At 37.2% G+C, this 25,087-nt stretch overlaps 1 protein-coding gene across 2 annotated transcripts; it reads left to right on the top strand.

The window, feature by feature from the left end:
- The first annotated feature begins 6,489 nt into the window (after positions 1 to 6,489).
- Positions 6,490 to 22,543, top strand: LOC144448433 (protein arginine N-methyltransferase 1-like). 2 transcript variants are annotated; one of them, XM_078138680.1, is made up of 11 exons: positions 6,491 to 6,498; positions 10,126 to 10,161; positions 14,087 to 14,260; positions 15,020 to 15,175; positions 15,629 to 15,692; positions 16,068 to 16,210; positions 16,998 to 17,085; positions 17,371 to 17,486; positions 17,898 to 18,048; positions 18,422 to 18,543; positions 22,128 to 22,543. In XM_078138680.1, the coding sequence occupies exons 1-11, from the start codon at positions 6,493 to 6,495 to the stop codon at positions 22,209 to 22,211; spliced, it is 1,140 nt and encodes a 379-aa protein (XP_077994806.1). In that variant the 5' UTR covers positions 6,491 to 6,492; the 3' UTR covers positions 22,212 to 22,543. The 2 variants fall into 2 exon arrangements, with proteins under 2 accessions (XP_077994807.1, XP_077994806.1); XM_078138681.1 differs by lacking the exon at positions 10,126 to 10,161 and having other exon boundaries at positions 6,490 to 6,498.
- Positions 22,544 to 25,087: the final 2,544 nt, after the last annotated feature.

Here is a 25,087-nt window from a genome sequence, read left to right as displayed (position 1 = left end):
GTCTGATATTAAAACAATATGGTTGCAGCTTGTCAACGATGTCTGTTTGTGTGTGAAGCCCATGGGTGTAAGTAAATGCAATAGATTACTTTGGTGAGATCACTTTTGACAAGTTTAGAAAGACACAAACTAAAACTATTATAATAATTGTATATATTGTGACATGACATATCAATGTCCATAACTTAAGTTGATCTAGTCAATCTATGAATGGACATTGATATGATTACACACACAATACAGTGTATGGATAAATCACATACAACTTTTGATTCAGCGTGGACTCCATGTGTATGTGGTAGAGACTCAGTGTTGACACTCTCTTCAGTACAACATGGCTAGTGATGTTACCCCAGGCTGTAAAAACTGATCACTCCCTTAACTTGATCTAGTCAATCTATGAATGGACATTGATATGACTACACACACAACACAATGTATGTATCAATCAAATACAACTTTTGATTCAGTGTGGACTCCATGTGTATGTGGTAAAGACTCGGTGTTGACACTGTCGTCATTAGTACAACATGGCTAGTGCACCCCAGGCTGTAAAAACTGACCACTCCCTTTACTTGATCTAGTCAATCTATGAATGGACATTAATATGACTACACACACAACACAATGTATGTATCAATCAAATACAACTTCAAGTGTGCATGGTAAACACTTTTTTCTATTTATTTCACCAGAAATTGTACAAAGGGTACATAACAGAAAAAAGAGGAGCAGGAAAAGCAAATAAGTCAATAAGCTACAAGTTCTGACAAAATTCAATATTACTTCCAGCTAATAATTACACAAAAACTAAAAGAAAATGAAAAAAAGAAGAACAAAATATTCCTGATGAGGACCATGGATATAGTCCACTGAGTTGACATGTATAATGTACATACATGTATACGTAATAAACTACAACAAAAATGTTTTTTGTTTGTGTCCACCTTAATCTTGTCAAATCTATGGGTGCTACACTTGTAATTAATTTTGTCAGAACTTGTAGCTTATTGACTTATTTGCTTTTCCTGCTCCTCTTTTCACATAGACAAACATTTGAACTTTGAGGCACATATTAATAATATTGTCAATAAAATTAATAGAGATCTTGGTGTTCTCAAGAGAATAGCGCCAATGGTACCTCTAAATATTCGAGTAGTAACCATTTACAATACACTAGTTCTTCCATATTTCGATTATTGTAATACTGTGTGGTCCCATGCTAGTGATACCAATATTTTGCGGCTGCAGCGGCTGCAAAACCGTGGCATGCGTACTATTTTGAAATGTCACTATAGAACACACAGTGTTGATATGTTAAAGTGGGCATATGGATGAGGATTTGGTATTTATTTTGGATTTTTATTTGATAAAACAGCTTCATTACGTTTGTCTACTTGAAAAAATAATGCGAAAGAACATATACCAAGTTCATTTTCATAACTCAATGCATTGCAAAATGATGCAAAAAGTGTAAAAAGTTTGTTATTGTACGTACAATAACAAACATTTTACACATTGTTTAATGTTTTGCCGATTATTGAGATGTGAACATGGACTTGGTATATGTTATTTCACATTATTTTTTCAAGTAGAAAAAACATATATAGTGAAGCTGTTTTATCAAACAAATATCCAAAATAAATACCAAATTCTCATCCATATGGCCACTTTAACACGCCTGAAGTGGATGACAGCTGGATTAGTTTGGGTTTCTTTGATATTGCTAGCATATCCCATCCTTTGTCCAGAGTAGTCCAATCGTAAATGACACCAATGTAACAAATCATTTTGGTACGACATCACTAATCACCTTAACAGTGAAAGTAAGTAAGTTTGTAGTGAACTTAATGTTATCTCCCTATAATTACATCCAGCCATCTGTCCATCCATCCATCTATACATATATGCACACTCACACACGCACGCAAGCATGCATGCACACGTGCATGAGCGTGCACACACACACAGGCATGCACTCATTATGTAACTTATTTAACTCACCAAAGCTTATGTATATAATCAAAGCTCTGACAGGACAGCATTTTTTCCAAGTTACAGTGTTTCTGCTACGTTTTTTTCCGGTGCGTATGTACGGCCAGACACCCAGTCTTGGTGAAACACGTATTGCTATAAAGATATATATATTAATTAGAGCCCGAGAAAATCATATTTTGAGGGACCTGTTCCAACACCATCCAAATTTGTACAATTGAAATTGTAAACTGATATTCTTGGGTACGAACTAACTTACTTACATGTCATTTGTACAAGATACTATTACAGTTGCACACGTACACTAGCGTCCGCATCTGGTCGATCGTTACGTAAATTTGAAAACACCAAAATCGTTAGATAGATGACAATTTTGTTTTACAGATTACATGTAGGTCTCGTGTTTGGTCAACATAATCGAGAAAACTTTTTTTACTTTGAATGTGACATCTTTTCGGCAACTACTTTGAAAGATACAACATTAGGCCCGAAAAAATGAAAAAGCTTATCAACCTACCCATAATTTTTTTTCTGGTGATGGGCAATATATCCTCATGTGGGCTTCGAATTTTTTTTTCAAAATTAAGGATATTTCTTTATATTTTCTGAATAGTACATGTAACAATATACATTTGAGTCTATTCCAAATAATATAATATCTTATACAGTGATTTACTTGGCTCTGATGTTGCATACAGGCATGAATTGAGATTAAATATCCAATGTGCACTAAAAAGAATTGAACAAAAGTTTACGACCATTGGGCCATCAAAAGTCTTGAAATGTTTTGCTCTTTATTTGGGAGCCAAATTAAACTTCAGGAGAAGTCACTGTGTGCACATCCGCATAATATCTTTCAGCTTTGCCACAACAAAATACACTTCCAGATAATATGTAATGCATAGCATAATTGTTTCAATTCTGGTTTTTTATTATGTCTATGGTTTGATATTTTATGCTTCTAAATGGCCTCCTACACTGTCATTTTTTCATTTTTTTCACCTTTGAAGTTGTCTCCTTCCAATGCATCATTGTACCATATTATTTTATATCTCCACTGTAGTGTAGGTGACAGAAGGGGTGGCTAAGAGCATTGTGAAAAAAACGAAATCGACCTACTTACCCAATGTGATTGGTTAGGTTAACTTACCCGTTGACCAGCATTTTTTATTTTTTCTGACCTTACATATATGATATGATATTTAATGACGTATGCTAAAATATATATTTGTAAATTGCATGCAAATTCATGTAAATTAGCACTTTTCTAAATTTTAAATGCAAGATTGCACCAAGACAAAGTTTTGCCCCCCCCCCCCCCTGCATACGTCGTGGTGGGGTGAGTACCGACTCTAGTTTGGTCTCCGCTCTGTCTCCGTATGTTTGACTACGATGTCAGTCGATGTCATTTACATGACGAGGATTATTGCCGGATAGTGCCAAAACATATGGAAACGATTTTTGAGAAATCTGGAAAGAATTTAATACGATTTCTCAACTCTCCAAATTCGAATGAAACAAATATTTTCTGATGCCGCCATGGTTGTACTTGTAGTCTAGTTAGTTCGCGTTACGTTCATCTCCACAACATGCACAGAGCTAGAGATCGTAGAGAACAGTAGACAGGTATAGGAACTAGACTAGGCAGTGATGTATGATCTATGTGTACAACATAGACAGTTGTCCTTGAAATTTGAGGATCATTACAGAAATAAAAGTGTTGCTAACTTTAAATTTGTTTATGAATTATATCACTGTACCCGTCATCAACATCGCTTACTCCATTAGTGAGACTAATACAACCATGCTTACTCAGAATCAAATGTCGCACTAAATGTTTCAAAAATGTCTTGCTTCCCGGTCATCAGAAAATTTAACTGAAAGTATGGGAATTCTTGATCGAATCGAAACAAATTCAGTCATAAAATCCTCAGGTTTCTGACAATTTCCAATACTTGTTACAAGAAAGACTGCATTCCAAGAATATTTGGTTAGCTACATGTATTACATCTGATGCCTTATACGTGACACGCACGATCATTGTCCAGTTTGCACCACACGGTGTGCCTCACCTCCTGTACATGTACTATACGTCTATCTTGTCTGCCAGTGTCACATTTTGCTTCCTCTCTTCAGTTTTCTCAGATGTTTTAAGAATTTGAAAATAGTCAGTGTCTGATCGACAAAATTTCTTTCCACTGAAGTTTAGAAAACATTTAGTTCTACTCTACGTAAACGACATGCTGTTGCATCATGCATCACGAGACGTCACATTGACCTCATAGTACTTAGTACTTCGCTTCGCACTTCCTTCAACGTTCCTATGAAACTAGGCTTTCGCTAGCGCGATAGCGTGGCCAGTCTAGTTTTATCCCGTAATCGTCAAATGTTTTCCAAATAATTATGAATTTATTTCTTTTTATTACACTTTGGGTATTTTAGTCGCTATTATAACTTCTTGGCAACTCATATTTAATTTTCCGACCTAAGACTTTTTTTCAATGATCGTCAGGTTTGAGTACTTTCCTAAGCCGGTCCCACAACTGTTATACTTACAAGTTTATAGCTGGGCCTTGTGACCGGTAGGTAACCGGCTATTATCTACATCACTGCCAACTCGCGATCGGACAGAAAATACTTGGCGCGCACACAAAAAGTTGTAGAATGAAATTGTGATTTTACTAATGAGTGTAGCAACCCAGAACGTATGTCGATCAGAGAAACATTTTGGTTTCATTTTATGTCATTCTATTTCAGTAACAATGTATCATTTTCACATACCGTTCGCACATGTGAGCTTGATTTTAGTCGGGCTAACAGTAACACAGTGCACACAGACTCTTTTGTTCGCTTGTATTGTTTGCGTTGATATTTGGCATTTCGCACGTTGTTTATTTGCACTATTCACAGTGTCTTATCATGCTTTGTGTAACTTGTAAGCCGAATACGCCGTATGTCGGTTATCGAAGAAGCCCCGAAAAGATAAAAGATATGATTGTTTGGCCACTAGGGGCGCTGTTTTAGAACCGGAAGTGAGGGCCAGAATTTAGAGCATTGTGGCAAAGCATATTACTATTATTAGAGTCCTATAGGCATCGTAACCACTGACTAAAGATTTTCTGTCATTCCCCGTAACTTTACGCTGTAACAAGTGGGCCAACGGTTTTTACTAGACAAATTTGAAACAAATTTTGCGTCAGTTTGATGGTAAACTTGCTATATTGGCTACCAAACTCCTCATGTTGCATCACTATATATTTACAAACAGTATATATGAAATATGAGAGCAATGTGAAACTTTTTCAGTGCAAAATGGGATGAACATATGAGGGCAAAGTCAGTGATCCTTACAGCAGTTTGAATTTCCCGCATATGCATACATTACCCATAATCCTTCTTTATATAGGGACATACATGTACTTCAAAATCTCTCTAGGACTAGTGTTAGCCTATCGTGTGACGACGGGGGTGGGGTGGACAGGGGACTTAGTAAGTTAACTGGTTTTGCTGACAACAAATAAATATGTCAACAAAGAAAATTAACCCCCCTCCCCACACACACACACACATTCACTCACTCACTCACTCACTCACTCACTCACTCACTCACGTAGGCACGCGCGCAGGCATTCATGGATGCGTGTTTGCGTGCATGCATGAATGGGTGGGTGGGTGGGTGCGTGCGTGCGTGTGTGCGTGCGTGCGTGCAAACGTACATGCATGAACAAAAGTTGTTAGGGCTCGATCTTGAATTTGACTCATTATCGGGTTGGGGTTCTTTCTTCAAAATCATATCACCACCAGAGGGATGACTAGAAAGGTTTAGCATTGCTACGGGAACGAGGATTTCATCCTAGCCCTGCTTGCAGACGGTGCGCGCTGCGTTTCGCTCAACATCGGAGAAGGAAGGGACGACTTACTACGCGTATGCAAGCAGGACTAATTTCACCCAAGCTCACGTGCACAGACTCGTAGGTTGCAAAACGTTTGATATTCCCATGGGAGTGTGCATAGATAAGGTGTGTTGGGCCCATGCCATGGGTAATACCCAAAAGCGCTTTCACTTTTGCCATGTTTGGAAAAAGCGATAAGTGTACACTTTACAAAACGGGCGTTCTAGATCTGTTAGGATCTGTTACCTACTCATATCCATCATTGCGGGCTGGTGAAATACACTTGACTACCAACTTTTTTGTCGCATTCCCCTATATAAGTAGTAATTGGTATCGTTAATTCCTACCAACTTTGTTTTGCACCATGTGCATTGGTTTGGAAAAAAAGAAAAAAATGGTACTAAATAATATTTAAAACAAACGCTGGCTTTGCTAGCAATAGACCAGTACTCTATTTCGAAGGGCGCATCTACATTTTGGAATAGACAAACCAAACTGCATTTATATGCAGTCGACAGCGAATTGCGCCACAAGTTACAAAATTAAAATTCTTTCGTTTTCATGATGTCATGCCCACGTGCTCATAATCAAGATGGCGGAAAGCATGGAAGTAAGTAGTATACAGCGTCATGGTTCCTCTAAATTCTTTCTTTCAGGTGCACTCATTTTTTAGTGTTAACCAGTTAATGTCATATGCTAGCCCAATATGTAGTCGAACTTTTTTGATTTCCAAAACAGTCATTTTCTGCGGGGATGTTCTGTCACGATGTCTGCCGACAGCGTGGTTATCGTATCTTTGTTGTGGACTACACGCTGTATGCACGATGCTTTCTTATCCATTGTCTGTCACGGTTTGACATAAAAGGAAAATGGGGGAGTCATATTGTCAGCTGGTCAAGAGAGCTTACCTTCACCATCCATCGACTAGATGTGTTTAGCAAAACACGTGTTTCGTATTTTATAATATGAAATTGCTAGAGCTGTAAGGCTTCGTCTCACAAACCGTACATTTTTCGCGCCTCGTTGACAGCGTTGCATACATTACTGTTACAGTCGCTAGTCGTCCGACGCGCGTCTGTCATAAAATTACCTTCCCACATTTAAATGTGCGGGAAAACTGGCCATCAGTTGACACAGATTGTATTAACGTTGCTTTTACATAAAATAATATCAGGTAGGTTATTTTGGTTGATTTTGATTTTCGAAATATAATTCAATTTAAAGGGTACTCGAGTCGCGAAATACGGCATTGGGAACAGTGCATTGTAATTAGATTCGCTCGCTCACTTCGTATCGGATACCATAGACTGTCTGTTCGTGAACAGCCTTGACAGATACACGTGACTGTCCAAAATATTATTTCAAATGGATATATTTTGCCAACGATCGTCCTTGTGTGGTTAAAACTGTGCAGGTTTGAAGTCGCAAGTAGTTTTTATTTTGGCAAGTCAGTTCACACACGTGTTGGCGACAGTGTCTATTGTTTGTCACCGACGCATTGACACTGCATTGTGCAGTCACTCCATCCACAAGCCTGTCGATGGCCTGTTGGTGGGTGAACAGCACATACAACGTATTGAAGTTTATATTGAAGATAGTGCAGAAAAGTAAGCAAAAATGCTCTGAACCTCTTCAAATGGTACAATAATCTAACCAAACACCAACAACTTACTTATAATAAGTAATACATATAAACAGATCACAGTCTTTTAAGTTTTGAGTGATGTCAGAAAACTGATTGAAAGTACTTAATCCATGTGTTTCTATGAGTGGTCATTTTAGCACCAATATGGATGGTTGCAACCACATTATACTACTACATGTAATATGTGTGTGTGTGTGTGTGTGTGTGTAATACAACAATAAACATTACAGGTATACTGCAATACATAATTTGAATTTGTGTCACCCTACTGAAGTAAGCTGCCCTTCCCTATAGAAAAATAGAATAGTCAAGATTAACTTTTGGACAAATGAAGGTTAGAACCAGATCCATTGAGAATAGCATGAATACAAATGATCAGTGTAAATTATGCTGTATAGACAACACATTCTGGTTTCTGAATGTAAAGTGAAGATAGACTGCAGTAGGGTGTGTGTGTGTGTGTGTGTGTGTGTGTATGTGGTCGTGTTTGTGTGTACGTGTGTGTGGGGGGGATAGCTTGTACTAACTTAGGTTGCGAATCCTTGGTAACATAAAAGGGAGAGCTAGTAACACTGGCATAGTTTTCCCTGTGTATATATATGATGTACCATCATTTTGTTTTGAAACCCTGGTAAACTGATCGGGGTACCCTGGTAGATATTACACAGTACATGTAACTACTGCCTTCAGTAAAACCACTTTGCAGTGAGAACATATCAACTGCCTTTAAAAGTGACTTTCAGGACAGGCATTCAAATAGAGAATGGCATTTATGACTGCCAAATATGGAATTTAGTGTGTACATACACTTGTATATTGTAAAATGTATGCAGTAAATGTTTGAGGTAGGATACAGCCTGTTGACAATTTATGGTTATGTCCTTGTTCCTCTTGTGTGACCTCACAGAGTTCACTGCTTGTTGCCCTGGTAACAGTGAGGTGGTGTATGCAGTAAAACACACATATAGTTCCATTCTTTGTATCATACCTAACAAATGTTTTATTGGGGGCGAAGACTAAATCTGCTGAACTGAGGTGTATTGTACCTACTTATTTGCCATTTATAAAGAACACTCTGTATTGGAGAGGGCTCAGTGGATGAGAATTATGCATATATTTACTGTTGATGTTATCTTGTTGATCCAATACTAAAGCTGGTGTATGTACTATAAATGTCTAAAACAGGAGAAATCTTGCATCAATGGATGAGAATTATGCAAATATTTATTGATGTTATCTTGCTGACCCTTAATAAAACTAGTGTATGTACTATAAATATCTAAAACAGTGGAAATCTTGTGTAGAGACTGGGGAATTGTGTTGATAAATCAAATAATGCCAGGACAGTGATGAATAAGGGTGTGAAAGTTATAGATATGACTCTCTAAAATTTGTAAAAATCAATGATGTATTTGAGTCAAGATTTTTTTATTGAAGATGGAAGTAAGCAATTGTTCCCTCTAAGTTTGTTTTTTTGGCTGAATGCCTGAAGCAAAATCATAATGTTTATTTGCAGTATGAAGCTAACACTTTTTACCCGCTCTTGGATGCTGAATAGAGAGAAATAAAACTCTATGATAACATTTTATTTAATCATTAATTATACTTTTATTTGTATAGATTTTCTGTATTCTTGATGCTTGTATAAGGTTGCGCAAAATGTGAAGTTTGACTGCGAGAGCAGACAGAGACCTTGTGCAAGTAGCACACAAATAAGCCTTGGCAGGAACACTGATATACGTGTAAAATGACTGTACATGTATATGATACATTAACAGAAACTTGTATCATAGACTCTCATATTACTAACTTCCACCTTTAGTAAAAACAGTGTTGACTCATAAATGTCCTGAGATTGCAAGTACTTATTTTTCAGGTTTTGTATTATTGGTAACTTGACATGTTTACCTATGGAACTTCCTCACAAAATAAAGACCATTCTGCCATTCAGCTTACATAGTGCATGTAGATTCTATGCTATATGTTGATTTTTAGCTATTACCAACAACTCACAGTATGTTGTGAATAATGGCTCAAATCAACAATAAGTCTAAAATCTAGGCAAATTATTATGCTTTGGAGTTCACCAATGGCAAACTTGCAAAGCTGCCATCTATTGTGAATTTGAATATCCTGAATGTTGCATCATGGGAAATATAATAAATATGAATCAACCAGTATTGTAAGCAATTGTGTTACTGTAACATTGGTTGTAACCACAAATAATCTATCCTTGCCATTTTAGGAGGTTTATTCTATTGATAGCTCCAGGTTAGGTGTTTTTGATAACTACAGGTAATCCCATAGTCCTTTGCCATCTGAGCATGCTCAGTCTGGACTGCAAGTTCCCTAGTCTAGTTAACCATTGGTTAGCCTTCTTGTCATAAATTCTAGTCTTCAAATGCAAGCCAGTATGTACATAATATGATGGTTCATTTGATGGTACATGTACCATAGCCTGATTTAGCAACTCGCAATGATATTGATGGTCTCAGAAAAAACAAACATGGAAACCGAAATTTTACACGAGAAAATTTGATGAAAAATTAAAAGTTGCATGAAATCTAGTAAAACATATCTTGTGATTTACAGATCCGGCTGTCTAACTTGATGAATCATCATTTAACAGTAAGTAAAAGAGCAGAATTAGTCGTCATGGAAACAGAAGTTATGAAAATGTAGATTTTAGTGATAACCAGTGTTTCCTCGAAGGAAAGGTACTCGAGATTAGTGTAATGTACAAATGTAGTCACAACTTGTACTTTCCAAGGAAAATTACTAGAATTTGTGTCACATTGGTCCCCATGGAAACACAGAAATTGGAAAATGTTCATTTTACTCATAAATTAGTTGCTTTTCTAAGAAAAACAGCAGAGTTTAGTAAAATGTAAATGTGATTACTATGGAAACAAATATGTATGAAAATATCAATTTTGATCATAAAAAACTGTTTCTTAGGGAAACTACTAGATAAATGTCATATAGTTACTATAGAAACAAAACAAATTGTAAATTTCAGTCATAAACTTCTTTCCTGTGGAAAAGTTGTTGAGTTGATGTGAAGACTGAAACAGAGTTACCATGGAAACCCAAAAACTGATATCCTTATGGATGTGCTGGCTTATGTGAGTTGCCATTACACTGTTTTTAACGGTAAACCCAGCAAACGGATAGTTTGACAAAAGCCTGTCAATATGAACAAGTGAAAAACGTTACTTGTAAGTACAAAAACATGTACATGTAATTAATTAGAAGCCTTGGTCGTGATACAAAAATGAAGTATGACAAACACTAAAAAATTCAATCAGCAACTGAATTTTCTAGGAATAAAATACTGCAGTTCTGTACAGAGGCGTAACACATACATCGTCGCATCAGTGCAGTAAGGTCTTATCTGCTATGCAGTTGTATAAGCAGATACGACCTTACTGCACTGACACGACGACATGTAGTTACCATGAAAATTTCAATCAGAAATTGTATTGTGGTGATATCACTATGATTTGTTAAGCACATAGCAATTTACGGTAACTTTAGACTTGAAAGATAATACTGTGACTGTCCCAGTGAGTTATATTAATTGTTGACAGGAAAAAAATGTAGTGGGTGGGTGTCCAAGTGAGTTGTTTCGTTGACAGCATGTGTATAATAGTGGGTGGGTGTCCAAGTAAGTCGTTTCGTTGACAACACATAGTAGGTGGGTGTCGCTCAATATGACATGAAACTAATTGGAAATAGTAATAATGAGTATTGCCTTTACATCATCATACAAAGGTCAAAGGTTATGGTGGGAGGCTAATTGCTGGATGAATAACGCTAAGCTTGCATTATCTCGTTATCTGTTTTACTTAACAAGATGACTCAATTTTGTGTATTTTACATTCTCTTCATTAAAATGCTTCAGTTTGAATGGATGACACTTTTGTAAAACACGGTGAATTACATCAGACATTGCTATGACTTGTGAGAGACTCACATAAATTGTTATTTGGTTACCACACAGTATAAGTAGATAAGGACAGCACATCAGACAAGCCAACTTATTCCAAATAAAAAAAAAACTGCATTGTTATCACTGAAGTCTGTGGCGTCTGTGATACCTGTAAATTGAAATTTTATTCATGTATTTATACCCGACTTTACTGACATCAGTGGTAACCATTCATTGTATGTTACAGTTACTTGTGGTTTATGTTGGTCTGAAATTCTGTCTTTATGTACACATACGTGTCTTGTACACCAGAGATAAAACTTGTGTGAGTGTGCGTGTGTGTGAGTGTGTGCGTGTGTGTGTGTGTGTGCGAGTGAGCGACATACAGGTTTATGGAGGTCTGGTGAAATTTACTAAATCTGCTATAATTAAAGGATAGGACTGTATAGTCGTATGTTTCTTGGTGCGGAATTTATTTTAGCTGAATACACCCTAGGTTTTTGTTGCAGGACTAAGTCCCGTTAACACACTTTACAAGTTGTCATTCTGTATTCCTTAATATGTTTGTAGTTCTATGTTCATCATGTTGTGAATAATGTCAACTACAGTTGTACTGAATATGATGGCCCAACGTGATAAGTTACTAACAAGTAGTTGAATATGATGGCCCAACGTGATAAGTTACTAACAAGTAGTTGAATATGATGGCCCAACGTGATAAGTTACTAACAAGTACATATAGTGTCTACTGTCCCCTTGCACTGTCCCATAAATTAAAGTGCACCTGACATATCCTACATTGCTACATGTGTAAATCAGCTCAATTTTTCATGTGATGAAATAAATACATTCACAGTAATTGGTGTTGCGAGACAGATAAAACTCATGCTGAGAAGATATCACTGTTTACGTGATGGGATGCTGTGCTTGAATTTTGGATTATGTGTAATTTTTAGAATATTATGACAAAAGTACGTCATTCTCGCAAACCAGAGCTGTTATTTCTTCCCCGACACTGCACGGTGCTGTAGAAGAGGCTGTGGTTTACGACAATGATGTGATTATGTGTTTGACTCCTAGGTCTTAGTGGTTTGGAATCAAAAAGTGGAAACATGGTGACTTTTTATTCACCAAAATAATCATAGCCAGTAAACATTATTTCTCTTGTATAGAATCCTTTGGGTTGGAGCTTTGCACAATTAAATAATGACAATTGTTGAAGTCTTGAATTGAAAAGTAATTATCTCACTATGGATTTACAACTACAATACCAAATATATAAGTATGCAAATAATGTAAAGGAAGTATCTTACTGGGGGAAAAAGTAGTTTCCAATTATTAGTTTGGTTCTTATTATATTTTGTATGGTGTCACCCTAATGATGCAATTACTGGTTTCTATGGCAATGTCTATATAGGCAAAGATGAGTGGATAGAGATAGTAGTCTTCCATTTTGTCAAGTGCAAACATAGTGTTACCACAAGTGTCTTGGCTCCTCTATCTAACATTCACAAGTGGCTCAGCTAAGCGTGGGTACATACTTGTGGATTTGAACATATGAAAGGTAGGGATAGTACTCAAATTGTGAAAAGACTGGAAGTTAACGTGGTAAATTATTTGCAAGGTGTGCAGGGAGTTGTGTGCAGATACATTGTACAGTATCCAGAGTGTCTCTAGTACTCATGTTTTGTTTTTGGCTCTAATAGTGCTGTCTTGTTCTGCTTTCGACTTTAGGTCTAAACCTTACTACATTGTAGTACAGACTACTCAATGATTGCTTTGAATTTGAGGCTTCTAACTACTGTAGGTCAGCATCAGACTGACTCACTGCTAACGTACAAACATAGAGCTAGCCAAATACTTTATTTCAGTACATGTACATGTATTATGATATCACTTTCTAGAAACCAAAGTCATATATACATTCTGTAGTTAAAAGAATAGGACAGTGTTGTCCAAAGCTACATGTATATAGGTACAATGTACATGTATGGTACTTTAAGAATCATTTCCAGCTGGCTAGCATATCTAGCTGGGTGCTAACACTTAACTAACTGTAACACCTCACTTCAAAATATGTACATGTATCATGTGTTAGCAACTGGAAGGGTTAATGTCTGCACCAGTCTTATGTTTGCACCAAGCTACATGTAGTTCAACTTGCTAACACCAGTCTGGAACTAGTTACACCAGCAAGTGTTCTACAATTAGCAGGGTTAATAACTATGTTTGCACAAATCTAGCTTAGTGCTAACACCAGGCTGGCACTACAACACCCCAGTACATGTACAAATGTATATGTATGTGTTAGCAATTGGAAGGGTTAATACCTGCACCAGTCATATGTTAACATACGCTAACCCCATATTCACATCTACCTAGCGCTTGTCATTGGGCTAGCAAATCATAAAGGGATCGATTCTTGCTGCAGTTGTACTGTAGTGCTAGTATTACATAAAAACATCAAAAATTCATTTTCATACCAATCACTTGAATTAAGCAAAGGAGTTTAGATTACTATAATCTCCACCTGTTTATAGAAAATATTAACAACTACATGTACTACAAGTTTAATTTTGATATTTTTTAATTCACCTTTCTTTGTTTGATTGTTTGTGACAGGTTACTCCAAGTACAACAGAAACTAAGATTAGTAACATGAACGGACAGAATGAAGTACAGTCTGATGCTGATGGTGGTGGTGATGCTAAGTCTGAGTGTAAAACCATCAAACCTGAAGACATGACATCTAAAGATTATTACTTTGATTCTTATGCTCACTTTGGTATACATGAGGTAAGTTGTATGTACTATGATGTAGTTCAAGTGTCTAACATTATGTTGTATGAGGTTCAAGTGTCTTAACATGTATGAGGTTCAAGTTTCTAACATTTGATTGTGTGTGGTTCAAGTTGGTAATATATTGTGTGTGGTTCAAGTTGGTAATATATTGTGTGTGGTTCAAGTTTGTAACATTAAAATATATGTATGGTGTTCAATTGTCTAACATTAGATTACTGTATATGGAGTTCAAGCGTCTAACATTTAATTGTCTGTGGTTCAAGTGTCTGACAGTGTGTTGTATGATTTGAGTGTCCAACAAATAAGTTATATTGTGTAACATGTAAGAGATATATGATTCAAGTGTCTAGTATCTTGCCTATGGTTCAAGTTTCATTCAAGTTGTATGCAGCTCAAGTGTCCACCATTTAAATTGAGCATAGTTCAAGTGTCTTTAACACTTGAAACAAGGTTGTGTGCGTTTCAAGGGTCTAACATTGCTTGTGTTGAAAAAAATCTATATGCAGTTTAAGGATTTCATATTATGGCGAGGATAAAAGGAAGTTGCTGAACCAATCACATCTATGAAAAACCACAAAAGAGGAACATTGTAACTATGTTGAAAGATGAAATGTATATGTTAACATATAACATGATGTAACATCATCGTGCAATGTGTTCTTTCTTTGAAGGAAATGTTGAAAGACGAAGTGCGTTCTTTGACGTATCGTAACGCCGTGTAACACTATTGTGCAACATGTTCTTTCTTTGTAGGAAATGTTGAAAGATGAGGTGCGTACATTGACGTATCGTAATGCCATGTATCACAATCGTCATCTCTTCAAGGACAAAGTTGTTTTAGACGTAGGATGTGGTACAGGAATCATGGCAATGTTCGCTGCCAAAGCCGGTGCCAAGAAAGTTATCGGGGTAAGTACAATATGACTGGCTATCAGGTATTAGGGTGTGAATTTGACTTTTGTGCTTGGTAGTCAACTTTAGCCAAGTGGGTTGTTTCAGCTACGGTTTTCTACTGATTCTGGTTTGAGTGTTTTTCACTTTACAACTTTGGTAGTCTAGATAGTTTGTTTTGTAGGCTGTGTGCCCTGTAGTACTGAGTCCAGGCTATAGAGATGCCATCACAATGTTTGATTAGGCATGGCTTGTGAGGACACATTGGCTATGTCTGCTGTCAAAGAACAGTCAAACCAGATATCCTTGTCACATCTCATGAGTGAAAGAAACACTAAGGTTTCTTCATTTCTCCTGTAAGTTATCACAAGTAACAAAAACTGTTTTTCGAGTTCCCGCTCTTCCTGCCATAAAATCCATGTTTGTAAAGTCATGTCATAACTTTGCCTAATTTTGTGGTTTTCTCTACAGATTGAGTGTTCAAGTATTGTCGAATTGGCTGAAACCATTATCAAAGATAATAATTTATCTGATGGTAAGTAGCCTGTTACCCCTGTTAGATAATAGAAGGACCCAACATCCCGACTGAAATCATGAATTGACTCCAGAACCAAAGTTTTATGAAAATACATCCATTTCCTGGAGTGGCATTCCCATTTAAATATAGATACTGTAGTGCAGGGTAGGGTATGATGCATTTACTGGAAGTCAATGTCCTTCCAGGTGCGTAAACCCTTGTATAGCGCCCCCACAGTCCAAATTAACCCTAATTATTCAGTTTCTACATTTCTTATTGTATGCAGTGATGACATCAGTAAAAGATAAAGCTGAAAGCATTGAACTGATTCAAAGTCAGCCAATGTAACCATTCAACTATAAACACTCATTCTTTTTTTTCTTGTCTCTGCAGTGATTACGTTAGTAAAGGGTAAAGTAGAAGAGGTTGAACTACCAGTGGAGAAAGTGGATATCATTGTCAGTGAATGGATGGGATATTGTTTATTTTATGAATCAATGTTGAACACAGTCATCTACGCCAGGAATAAATGGCTGGTAAGTTTACTGTCAGATTCTCGTCAGTTATTTCCCTATGTGTTGGTCACATTAAAGATATTAGAAACTCAATAGAGTGCTTACTACAGTCAACAATCCTTGATGCAAGTGTAGAGTTGAAATAAAATTTACCCCTGTTTACAGAGAAAATGCTGCATCTAGCTTGTCGGCACAGTATGATTTCATTTGGGCTGTCACTTTAGTTTGGAATCTTTGAAAAGAGAGCAAAGATTGGTAATTGTATAAATAGCACTAGTAATCAAAGAACACGTGTGCACAGAGTTTAAGAACACTAAGATTTATCAAAGCTTCCTGATCAGCTTACTGGTAGATTCCATATCAAAAGTATTGCCAAATAGAGAATGAACTGAATTGAATACACCATATTGCTATCATCAAAGAGATATAACATTTCAGGGTTTGGCCACTTGGAGTGCTGTTTGCAAATTATTTGGGAGCCAGAAGTGATCTCAATTCAGGTGATGGGCCATTGCAGACTGCAAACAGGAAATTGAGAATACAGCGCCCTCACTCAAATTAGGGTATCATGACCTCATTGTACCGTTTCCTAAGAGCTTTGTCCCTTTGTATTCTGTAGAAGTGTAAGTCAGGGATGTTTTTCGTACTGTTCAGACATCAAGGAAAGCAGCAGTGTTCTATGATTAACTGAGTAACCTATATCATGTGTACCCCTCAAGGTACACACACACACAGGAAGTGGAGCGTGCCACCATGGCAAATTTTGGAAAGGCTTATTGACTTCATTGTTTTGTTCGTGTCTTCACAGGTACCAGACGGCCTGTTGTTCCCAGACAGAGCTACACTGTATGTGTGTGGTATTGAAGACAGACAGTACAAGGATGAGAAAATTAATTGTAAGTAATTACTTGAGGAACTTAGTACAAGCAAACTAATGACCTTTGACCCAACAAATGATACAAATTGGCAGAAAGATAAGAAAGGTTATTGTTTACAAGTAATCACTTGAAGGAAAATAAACAAATGTATTATTGTGACCTTTGACCCGGGCTCATGATTTGAAAATCATGTCCCTCCATCCACAGGCAGACTGCATTATAATAATGAAATGATTTCATACCAGTGGTGTGTATATATGAAGTTTCTATCTCAGACGTTCACTTTACTGTTCATTTTTACAGGGTGGGATGGTGTGTATGGTTTTGACATGGCCTGTATACGTAAAGTTGCCATCTCCGAGCCATTAGTGGATGTGGTTGACCCAAAACAAGTCATTACCAACTCTTGTCTGGTTAAGGTGAGTCATCACTCTCAAGTTTATGAGATTAAGGTGGTAGTGTTCTGTGCATGGGGGTTACAAGTGCTGACCCCTTGTGTAACTTCTACCTTCCTCCCTAAGATTTCCTGGAACATTTTTCGTGATCACATCACCTTGTGTGACATGATCATAAAACAGCGCCCTCTATCATGAGTGAACAAGACTGACTGCATACGAAAGCTCTCAGCTTATCAACAGCGCCCTCTATCATGAGTGTACAAGACTGACTGCATACGAAAGCTCTCAGCTTATCAACAGCGTCCTCTATCATGAGTGTACAAGACTGACTGTTTGCAGTCAAAATCCTTGCAGCTTATCAAATGTATGTTATTTGTGTTGGTTAAAATTACCAAGTACTAATTCTGGGTGATTTGTCATCTTTATTTACAGGAAATAGACATGTATTCAGTACAGGTTGAAGACCTCAGTTTCTCAGCACCATTTCACCTCCAAAGTCGGCGTAATGACTACATCCAAGCATTTGTAATGTTCTTTAATATTGAATTCACCAAATGCCATAAAAGAACTGGATTTTCAACTGGTAAGTTTTCACCTCTCTTTTATTCAACAGACATTTTGTAAAATAACACATTCAATGTACAAACAGTTAGCTTACTTTTCCAACAGATTTGTGTAAACCGTTCTCATTAAAGTATCATGACCACAAACCGTCATGTGCATGAATGGTGTTATATTTCACATTGTCCCTTCCATCTGCACAGCACTCCTAGTGGTCAAACTCCAATATCTTTTGTTTTTTTCCTATGACCAGAATATGGACAATGCCCTGTGAAAATGTGATCACATTCACTGGTAATTACTAAGTAATAGATAGCAAGAGAGGGTGCAGTGCTCTCAAATCAAGTGTATACATATTAATGTATTAACATATCAATATTTGTATTACTTCCCAGCCCCGGAAGCTCCCTACACTCACTGGAAACAGACTGTTTTTTACTTCAATGATTATTTAACAGTAAAGAGAGGTGAAGAAATCTTTGGGGTTGTATCTATGAAACCAAATGTCAAAAATTCAGTAAGTATAACGTCAAATTTTTGTCTATTTAACGACCCAAAGTTACCCATTTTGACTTGTCACTATGTAGAGGTGTGATTGGCCAACTGTAAACTTAATGTCTGGTGGTCTTGTGATTAGTGTACTGTGATTGGGTAATTGTCATGTCTGGTGGTCTGTGATTGGCTAATTGTCATATCTGCTGGTCTGTGATTGGCTAATTGTCATATCTGCTGGTCTGTGATTGGCTAATTGTCATGTCTGCTGGTCTGTGATTGGCTAATTGTCATATCTGCTGGTCTGTGATTGGCTAATTGTCATGTCTGGTCTGTGATTGGCTAATTGTCATGTCTGATGGTCTGTGATTGGTTAACTGTAATGTCTGATCTCTGTGATTGGCTAATGTCTGATGGTCAGTGATTGGTTAACTGTAATGTCTGATCGTCTGTGATTGGCTAATGTCTGATGGTCTGTGATTGGTTAACTGTAATGTCTGATCGTCTGTGATTGGCTAATGTCTGATGGTCAGTGATTGGTTAACTGTAATATCTGGTGGTCAGTGATTGGTTAACTGTAATGTCTGATCGTCTGTGATTGGCTAATGTCTGATGGTCAGTGATTGGTTAACTGTAATATCTGATGGTCAGTGATTGGTTAACTGTAATATCTGATGGTCAGTGATTGGTTAACTGTAATATCTGATGGTCAGTGATTGGCTAACTGTAATGTCTGATGGTCAGTGATTGATAAACCATCATGTGTATTGAGCAGTAATTGTTAAAACTCTGTCAGTGGTTTACTACCCGTAATGTGTGAGAATTAGTGATTGGCTCACTGTAGTGTTTGAAAATCGGTGATTGGTTAACTGTAATGTCTGTCCATCAGTGATTGGCTAGTTGTAGTATCTGTCTGTCAATGATTGGTTTATGCTGTGATGTGTTTAAGGTCAATGATTGGCTAACTTTAACACCAAGTTTAAAGATAGTGAGTGTTTCGTTGTGGAAGTGTTGTCCTGCAGTGTTGCATCTTGTTTACTCTGTTGTCCAGGAATTTCGTAATGTAATGGCAGACAAGTTGTAATGTGCTGCTTTGGTCCAAATCCTTAACCTTGTATATTTTGTCATCTTGTAGTTTGCAAAAACAGACACAATTATGTTTGATCGTCTGTATGATTTATGCCCCAAATGTTCTTTGAACACATGGCCAAAATATCTTTATGTGGAATGGAACATGTTCTTAGTGTCTTATTTAGTGCCAGGGGGGTCATTACATTATGCCACATGCCTTCCTTGATATCATCAACTCTCAGCATGTTGTATCACTATCTCTTTCTTTTCAACTTCTCTTGATTACCATACATGTAGTGGCACCCCCTGTGGGAGTCCAGTGGTAGGAAGGTATGTGACTCCCTAGGGTAGCGTACAAAATGATGTTGAATGCTTGAGGATACTTGCTCCTAAACTGTTGTGTACCGTGCAGTGAATGATGTGTTGTCTAATGTACAATTGTATGATGCTGTCGTTTAGTCAAAATGTGTTGAATTAGTTGTCAAATTGTGTGTCACTCTTCAATAAAAATTACGGCGATGTAGTAGTGTTGGGTTTGTTTGTATCAAGTAGCCATATTTAGTTATATGGTGAGTTGACATCGTGTCTCTTCCACACAGCGTGTAAGTTGTGTGTGTGTGTCTGGTTCTGTCGTTACTTTGTCCATTGTGGTGTACATGCATTACCAGTGTTTAGTTACATGGTGAGTTATTACAGTGTGTGTCTTGTATGCGGTATACAAATTGTGTACATGTATGTCATTTTGCAGTTCACTGTTTGGTTCTGCTGTCACACCACTGCTGACAATATTTCCTGGTGGAATTTCATCTTATTTCTGTGTTGTCTGTCTGTCTGTCTTCTGTGTTCTTTTCCATCTGTTATGCCTTCATTGCCAGTATCAAACGGTGTATTCGTAGTCTTTCGTAGCTGCTTTTCCTGTGTTCAAAGTATCAAGGAATGTATTTCTAATGTGTCATGCTAAATTCCCTAACCGGCGTCTCTGTTGTCAGTTGTTTCTCCAAGTTTAATCTGATTAAACTCCGATGTTGTGTACTCAGCATAATTTCTTTTAAGCTCTTACATTTATATCATTTGTTCTTTGTGAGCACCCAATACCTACAGCTGACATTACCATAGGTTTTCTCAAACCACACGAGAGCTCAGTGAATTTACCCAATGAATGAGAACACATAATGTGCCAAAACATACGGGTACATACTTCAGAGCGCTCTGTTTGAAAAGAGCTCGAGCACAAGGCGCATACAACGATGTTATCATAATTTTTGGGGGTTCTCTTTCTTTCAATTTCAAATGTTGAGTGTTATTTTGTAAGACTCTCTAAGATTCTGGTTGGCTACTCTTAAGTACGAGATTGGGTTCAGGAAAACCTATGGTATTGTGTCAGATTTACAGATGTACAAATGTAGGTAATAGGCACTCACAAAAGAACTAATGACAGTAAACAAAAGAAATCACACCGGAGAATACTACATCAGATTTTAAATCAGATTGCTCCAAGTTCAATGTCTTCTCATATCTCTCCAATATCAAAGCTGTGTCTCTTTGTCAAACTATTTCTGTATGTCTAATAGAGTCACATTGTTGATGTCCAAGCAACTTGTTTCCGGTGTTTGGTATTTACAGCTCATTTCATGTTAGTGTTTACTGGCTCTGTTTGATACAACCATGCTGAAAACCAATAACAAAAGCTGCACGTGCTACACTTGAAAGATAACACCAATATTGAACAAATAATTTTTTGCAATATTGAATGAAATGAACTAATGTACCACTTTGCAGACAAGAAATGCAGACCTCAGAACATTGGCACCCACATGTCTGCGTCTAGTTGCTATGGTTTTAATGGTTTATTTCATTCAGACAAAATGTAGCAAGAAAATGTGGTCGCGCTATCTTAAAAGTGTGACATACATGTATGCAGTTTCTCACTAGTTTCTGCATGGCTGTATCAACAGAGCAAGTGAACACTACTTTGCAATGGGCTGTGATTTTTTATGTGACATGTGTATCTATATATCAACAGAAATATGTATCTATGTATTTACAATGTCCAATGTTGTATTTTTAGTACAAAAGTGGGTTAGATATTTTATGACAGTGCCAAGATTAGGAGCATGATATTGTGAGGCATGAAATACTGTCAATATTTGCCTCTTGTTATCATTATGGTAGTCGTAATCAATTCTGTTGCTGTTACATTAATATGTGATGGGAGGGAGTATACACGAGTGTCTGCCATGTTTTTCAATACATTGTGTGTGGGGGAGTGGCAGGGATTAGGAGGGCTGTTGAACGCGGGTGAAGGCTGTTTATATGCATACATGTACTCAATCTGATTAAAGTCTGATGTAGTGTACACAGCGCGATTTCTTTTTTGGCTGTTACGTTTACTATCGTTTGTCCTTTGGTTAGCACTTGTTACATACTCGTTACAATGGTTTGTTCTATTGTGAGCGCTCGATACAGATATGTTGACAATGACTTGGACGATGTCACGAGTCTAATTTTTGTTTTCTCTGCTTTTCTCTTCACTTACAGAGAGATTTAGATTTCACGATAGACGTCGACTTCCAAGGAGAGCTTTGTCAGATGAAAGAGAACATCAACTACCACATGCGATAGATGTAGATAGCGCCACCTACCTACCTACATGGGGAGACAGATGGACACAGACATACTCAGCCACATGGGGAGATACATGAAGTTAGGCATTCCTTCTATGGATGGAGTGGTTTAATATTCCCTGTACTTGACCCAATTTAAAGGGACATGTTTGACAGTAATCCATTTCATTGTTACCATAGTAATGAATTTTTAGCATTTATCAGAACTAGCTTTATTAATATGCACAAATACATGCATTTGCTCGAAATGATTTATAACAGGAAGGGGATAGATAACATTATTGAAGGGGTAGGGGGATATGTTACATTTCAAACATTTATACCGACAGGTTAGGGGGGAGGGTACAATTCAAACCTTGATACTGGCAATTAGGAGGGGTGAGGGGCTTGGGGTGGGGGAGAGGATAGTCTAGATTAAAAGCTGCATATCTGTTTTCGGAACTTTTGTTGACCTCTTTTATTCACTCAGAATGATGGAGTTAGAAGTGCCCGTACGAGGTCACAGGTCATGGAAACGCAGGTGAACGTCTGCAGCTCTTAGTTACAGCGATTACACCATTGCGTATTTGCGAACAAAATCTCATGTATCACAGCGAAGACGAACCTGTGTAAATTTACACAGGTATTCTATTGTTCTTTTGTTACACCTTAACAGAATGTAGGTTTTAGACTAGCAACAAGCTGACCAGTAACAATGCCACATTTCAGACCCGTGACATGCCTCAGTGAATATTTGCATAACAAAAAATTCATTGTTTGATTTCAAAATATCTTGGGATGGAAACCACTGTGAAATGGGGGGAGGGGGAGGGGGGGGTCAAAGTAATACATCTGGAACTGAATACATGATGTCAACATTTCTCTTTCACTCATCGTTAGTAAACTTCAAAAGGGGCCAACTACTCAATGAATGGGGGGGGGGGGGGGTTTATGCTAAATATCGCGCTGTATTGAAATATCTGTATTTCTAGCAGTGTTACCAAACTTCAACGAATCGACTAATTGGTGGGGGGGGGGGGGGGTGATAACACCTAGAACATCAGGAACTGAATAAATATAACCAGATTTCTTTCTGATTGTTACCATTGAATTTAAATTGCGGCAAACTAGCTTGAAAAACTACTTTTATTTGGCATAGAATATTCCAGAAAAGTAGAAACCACACAAAGTATGACAGTACTTAGGTCAGCTTTGTTATTATATCTGTACTTTTTATCACGTCACGTCTAACTTATTGCAGTTTACACTTGATTGTCATTTTTTTTTTTACTTACTAGTCAAGAAATTTGTAATTTGTAAACAGCAACACTTGGGTGTATTTGGAAGGAAGTATTTACTGTCGTAGGCTAAGTAGAATGGTATTTTTCTTGTCATCTGTAAAGTGAGTTGATCACTCTTTAAAGTGGACCAGGACTTGTAAATCATGTCATGTCATCTTAAATTGTATAGTTTTGTCTGGTTAACTTTGTCAATTTATGTTGGCAGTGATAAAACTCGAGAAAAAGATCAAATATGGCAGTTACATGTGTAGTGATAGATGTCCTTTGACATGATTGCACAATACAGAACACATTGTACGAGTGAGTTTATAGAGCAAATTATAGTTAACTTTCAAAGCTGCCATCTTGAATGGTGCATTCTGGGAATACTGTGATAAAAAAAACATGATAAATCAATAACTGTTGTACCCAGTGTCATGTTGTTTGTAACTACAGATAATCTAGTGTTTGTTACCCAGACCCCTGCTACTGGAGGGCTATCCTTCCAATCACCCCCAGAATAGAGGTATTACAGTAACACCAGTTAATCCCATAATCCTTTGCATCTGGGCATGCTCAGTTTGGATTGCAAGCTGCCCATTGGTAAAGTTGGTTAACTCTGATGTCAGATGTTCATTTACTTGTTGTCAAAACTCATACTTAAAACTGTCTATTCTGATTCTTATTTGTAATATGTTCGTGTTTGCTGGAGTACGTCTCACAAAGTATCACAGCTAGTTAGAAAATATGATTGGGGGAAAAGTATGGCTAATTCTCTGTTTGATGTCAGATATCCACATATTTGGTGTCATACTAAAAACTCGCCTACCGTGCATATCTAAATTGCGAAAAGTTTTTTCCCCGGAGCATTCCTGAGACACCATAGTGAGTTACAACATTTCAATCAGAAAAGTATGGCTAATTCTCTATTTGATGTCAGATGTTGTCCACGTTTTGTTGTCTGAACTCATTCTGAAAACTGTATTTTGACTTGTATGAGTAACTGATATGTTATACATTTAAGTATTCTTGGAGTATTTCTGATAACTATTGGTATATGAATCCATGGAAATGTCAATTTTTTTGTACTAAGCCTTGTTTCTATGTATTGTAAGCATTGCTTGCCTCACTTTATTTTGTACCAGTCATGTTTTGATACCTGCAATTTCCTGATACTGTTTAGTTCAACACCCCCAATAAAAATATACTTCTATTTAGACGAAAACTATTTTATTGAATTGTTCATTCTTCAATTGAGATTAAGGTGACATGAATGTTGTTTCCATTATCGTAAACTAAGGTTGTCATGGAAACATACTTACTGATTGTAATAGCATATGTCGCCATGTATTTTGTAATAGTGCTGAAAATAAACAATTGTTTATCAAAACGCATCTCTCACTCACTCAGATAACAGCTGTTGTTATGTTGTCTAGTGTGCTTAGCTTATGTGTGGGAAGGGGGTTGGGTTTTTTTTTCAGAAGCTCGGTGAATGAAAAAGAGTGACCCTCTCCAAGACTTTGCACAAAGATTACTGGCCCTTAACCCTCATCTGTCATTGGAATATCTGAAATCAAAACTATCATTGCACAAAAAATACTCGCCCTCCCCTAAC

This window comes from Glandiceps talaboti, chromosome 17, assembly GCF_964340395.1.
Source record: "Glandiceps talaboti chromosome 17, keGlaTala1.1, whole genome shotgun sequence".
Taxonomy (NCBI): domain Eukaryota; kingdom Metazoa; phylum Hemichordata; class Enteropneusta; family Spengelidae; genus Glandiceps; species Glandiceps talaboti.
Note: the sequence above shows the minus strand (reverse complement) of the source record. Positions and strands in the feature narration are given on the sequence as shown.